This window comes from Ictidomys tridecemlineatus, chromosome 2 (genome assembly GCF_052094955.1).
Source record: "Ictidomys tridecemlineatus isolate mIctTri1 chromosome 2, mIctTri1.hap1, whole genome shotgun sequence".
Taxonomy (NCBI): domain Eukaryota; kingdom Metazoa; phylum Chordata; class Mammalia; order Rodentia; family Sciuridae; genus Ictidomys; species Ictidomys tridecemlineatus.
Genome location: NC_135478.1, coordinates 155,986,929 through 155,991,787, shown reverse-complemented (window position 1 = coordinate 155,991,787; position 4,859 = coordinate 155,986,929). Strand labels below are relative to the sequence as shown.

The following is a 4,859-nucleotide window of genomic DNA, read 5'->3' as shown; positions in this document are numbered from 1 at the left end:
TTTGCCTCTTTCCTTTTTCTACTAATACATCAAACTCTTGCTTTTTATTTTTTTTAAATTTGCTTTGTGCCCATAGGCTTAGAAATTTAATTTTAATAAAAATATTTTCAATGTTTCATCATTAGGTATGTCTCTATAGGTATCTTCAGGTATCTATAGGTATCTAGTAGATTTTTTATCAGGATAAGTACACTTATTTTATTCCTGTCTTATTAAGAGTTTTGTTTTTCTCAATATTTTCAAGATAGTTATAGAAAATCTACTATACATAGTACAAATAAATTCCTTTTAAAAAATTTATCATGACTTTTGTGACCTTCCAATATTTTCAATATATATACTTCTTGCTTGAAATGTGAATTAATTTCTATATATTAAATTGTCATTTAAATCCTAGAATACCTTTTTATTATGAGTTTTATCAAAAATTTTAATCTATGATTGATTATATTCTGTTTTTTCTCTTTATATTTTGAAAGTTATTACATACATAAAGATTGATGATAGTTGTATCTTATTGATGTGTTTAATCAGCAACACATTCTATTTTTTCTTTGATAGTATCATTCCTTGTTTCTCTTAACACTTGTTATATTTTTCTGTATTCATTTACATCTAAATTTTTGTTTTAGATATGTCTTTTATAAACACCATATTCTGATGTACTTTTGCTAACCAATCTATCTTCTAAGACATTAACCTATTTAGTTGTAATAGCATATATTTGGTACTTTTTATTTGTGATGTTTTCTTTCTCATTTGTTTCTACATTCATCTGGATTTCAGATTTCCTTATGCCGCTTTTTCCTTCTCCTTCTCTTCTCCTTCTGTTTAGGAGTTTGGAAGTTATTCATCCCATTCTTCCCTTGACTTTTGCCCTTGAATTTTAGAAAATATAAATTCAGGTTTTTCTACAATGGCGGTAATTGGTTCCAATAACTTCCCTCCCAACTAGGTAAGATCCTTAGCATACCTAGCATACTAACCCTAACACCTTTCTAGATATCTAGAATTTTATTTACATTATTTGAAAATTTTTATTTTACATTGAAGCTCAATTTTTATGTGAATTTTATCTTATTGGCTCATACTCTTCATGAAAAAATTTTTTTTTCTCTAAGTTTCATTTCTTTGCTTACCACAGTGTCTTTAATTTCATTAATTCCTATTGGTCATATACATGTTTTGTTTCTAATAACTTTAAATAGTATTTTAAAAAAGCATTCATTAAAAATGCCTAAATATTGCCTTCAAATTTGAATGACAGTTTGGACACAGAATTTAGGTTAAAATATTCACTTAGAACTATAAAGAAATCATTGCATTTTGCTTATTTGCTCAAGAGTTCAAATGAGAATTTTATAGCAATTTGGATATATTTTTTAAAAGCTATTTTTTTTTTGTTTCACCCTTTAGAAACTCTTGGAGATTTTCTCTATTGTTTAGAGGTCAGAAATTTCACATAGTACATCCAGCTCTCCACCATATACAGATATTTTACTGTTTTCCCTTACCAGAGTCAATAGCATCATTTAAAAATATCTCAGGTTAAGAAGCCAACCAAATTACAAAGAGGGAAGAGAAAAATTAAATGTTTTAAATTAATCAAAAGGCAATACAATGTCACATAAAATCTACTACTTGGTGGTATTAGGCAAAAGAATATTTGAGTAATGTGAATGTTAAGAGATTATACAGCAGGGAGTGTATGATCCAGAAGAATATGGTATACCAACCATTGGGCCCAACTAGGAAAAGGTTAAGATGGTTGGACATAAAGTTAAATTGTAAGGAACAGGTGTAACTAGAATCCAAGATAGTCTGCAAATAGATGGTAATTAGTTTCCTCATAATGAAACCCATTATTTTGTATAATGAATATGTGCTAATAATTATAAGTATTTCTAAATTTAAAAAAAAGATGCATTTTCTACAACTGCTGCCTTCTCTTATGATACCAATGGCTGGTTAAGAATGAAAACTGTTTGCTTTTGCCTTTCAGCGAGTTCAGCAACCAGGAGAACTAGTTTGAGATTTGCCTAAGGCTCTTGCTATAATTTAGCGCAGACCTTGGAGAACCTGTGACACACTGGAGTGTGTGTGAGTGTGTGTGTGTGTGTGTGTGTGTGTGTTGGGATGAGAATGGATTGATTGGCTTGTTAATTGTTCTGAAACACCTTTATAGAGCACACTGAAAGGCTGCCTAACATCTCGCACCACCTGGGCTATATAGTTAAAGCTGTAGGGTTCACAAAATTGTGAAAAAAGCCAGAATGAGAGAAGTCAGTCAGGAAATTTCACCAGTTCTCAATATTATCTCTCCCTAAATTAAGATAAACCCTGGTATAATCGATATAGAAATGTAGACAATCACACTGGAGAGAACTAGGTCTTCTGCTGAACTTTTTATCAGATAGTAAAGCAAAACAATGGGCAGGATTTATTTTTATTATATTTAAAAATAGACTAACTTGTAAGCCATTCTGTTACAAAGGAACGTGGCTGAATAGGTAGGAAACAGATTCCCCATTGTGAGTTCTCCTGATGGCTTCTGCAAGAATCATGGAGATGTCGATCACTTGTATTTTGGAGCAATGCTTCATCTTATCCTCCTGAGGTATGGTGTTGGTGACCACTACGGCTTCAAAGCATGCACCGTTGATGCGAACAATGGCTGGGCCAGAGAAGATTCCGTGAGTCAGGATGGCATAAACTCGGGTGGCTCCGGCGGAGAGAAGTTTGTCGGCTGCATGGCAGATTGTACCACAGGTATCAGCCATGTCATCCACAAGGATAGCCACACGATCCTTCACATCTCCCACAAGCACCATGCGGTCCACCTCATTGGCCTTCTTCCGTTCTTTGTGAATCAAGGCAAAGTCCACGTTCAAATGGTCCGCGATGGAAGTCACTCTCTTGGCGCCGCCGGCGTCCGGTGAAACTATGGTGCAGTCCTTCCACTCGGAAATGTTCTCCCGGATCCATTTCAGGACCGCTGGTTCTGCATACAGATTGTCTACTGGGATATCAAAAAACCCCTGAATCTGAGAAGCATGGAGGTCCATGGTGATGATATGATCGGCGCCCGCTATCGACAGCATATTGGCGACAAGCTTAGCGGAGATGGGAGCCCGGCTCTTGTCCTTCTTATCCTGCCTGGCGTAAGGGAAGCACGGGATGACCGCAGTAACTCGATCGGCCGAAGCAATCTTGCAGGCGTTAATCATGATCAAAAGCTCCATTAGACTGTCGTTGATTTCACCACAACCGCTCTGAACGATGTACACGTCCTCTCCACGGACGCTCTCGCCGATTTCCACGCAGGTCTCCTGATTACTGAATTTCTTCGTCACCACCTTGCCCAGCTCCAGGCCCAGGCGGTCGGCGATTTTCTGGGATAAGTCCTGGTGGGAGCTGCCGCTGAAGATTTTGATATTTGGCATCTTGGCCAACTACCCTAAGGATTCCTTGTCCACAGGTCTCCGCTGGGTCGGAAATTGAAACGGAAGTTGGATCAGAGACTCTAACGGTTTCCGGTTTCCGGTGGTTACTCAGCGGTTGCGGTCTGTTGTGCGCATGGGGCTAAATGGACCTCAGGTCTTTTATTAAAGAATTCTTGACTGGCATGTGCCTCACCCTTTTATTTATTTTTTATTTATTTTTTATTTTATTTTTTTGTTAATTTTTTTTTATTGTTGGTCGTTCAAAACATTACATAGTTCTTAATACATCATATTTCACAGTTTGATTCAAGCGGGTTATGAACTCCCAACTTTACCCCGAATACAGATTGCTGTATCACATCAGTTACCCTTCCATTGATTGACATATTGCCTTTCTAGTGTCTGATGTATTCTGCTGTCTGTCCTATTCTCTACTATCCCCCCTCCCCTCCCCTCCTCTCCCTTTAAACTACAGGGTCAAGTCTGCTTAGTGCATGGAATTTACACTACTCTCATTATTAATGCTCTTATTATAATGTTTTCTTTGGCTGATTAAACAAATTTGAAACAAACAAACAAAAAAACATAAAGCTTCTACAATGCCCAAATAAATCACAAGTTTAAAAGGAACGTTTACAGAGAGAAGAAAGTATATGCACAGTTATTTTTGCACCATGTTCCTCCAATACAGTGAAAAAATTTTAAAAGTTGGAAAATGCTATAAATAGGCAATTCAGGGTAAAATATAAGTGGCCAATAAATGTGAAAAACACAACTAATCAAGAAAATGCTAATTATTTACACACAACAAGCAGACCAAAATTATAATACAGATAATGGTTTCCAATAGAATGTGTAAATGTGTGTGTTTTGCAAGGGTAATTTTGTATGAAAACTTTGGCTCATGTCTGCTTCTAGGGATCTGTCTATTTCAGAGAACTATTCACAAGCACCCTCAAAATATATCAATGATAATTATTGATGTATTAATTCATTCAATAAATAGTCTATATCTTCTTTATGTCAGGTGCTATACTATTTCTAGTGCATAAGATGGTGACAAAGATTAACCACCCTAGAACTGTTTACAAAAGCAAAATCTGTAAACCAACAAGTATTTATCAATAAGTGAATTATCATGAAATTTTTTTTGGTCATTTACTTATTTACAAAGCATTTCTTCATAAATGATTGTGATACATTATTCTAGACTTGGGTATATAGAGTATTTGAAAATACTCTGTTTTGTAGACCTTATTTAATACAGTTATTGGTCAGTAAATGCACCCATTGAGGGAATTGATTTATGTGTAATCATATGGAAATGTCTTCAGGGTGTTTTTTACAGGTATAAAGCCAGTCACAGAATGTATGAATAAGTTTATATTTATGTATTTAAGATTATGCAATATTCAA

The 4,859-nt window shown here is 35.2% G+C and overlaps 1 protein-coding gene across 1 annotated transcript; it reads right to left on the bottom strand.

Moving 5' to 3' along the window:
* Positions 1-2,432: 2,432 nt before the first annotated feature.
* On the bottom strand, positions 2,433-3,490 carry Prps1l1 (phosphoribosyl pyrophosphate synthetase 1 like 1). Its single transcript, XM_005328784.4, has one exon. The coding sequence runs from the start codon at positions 3,441-3,443 to the stop codon at positions 2,487-2,489; it is 957 nt and encodes a 318-aa protein (XP_005328841.1). The 5' UTR covers positions 3,444-3,490; the 3' UTR covers positions 2,433-2,486.
* Between the last annotated feature and the right edge of the window lie 1,369 nt (positions 3,491-4,859).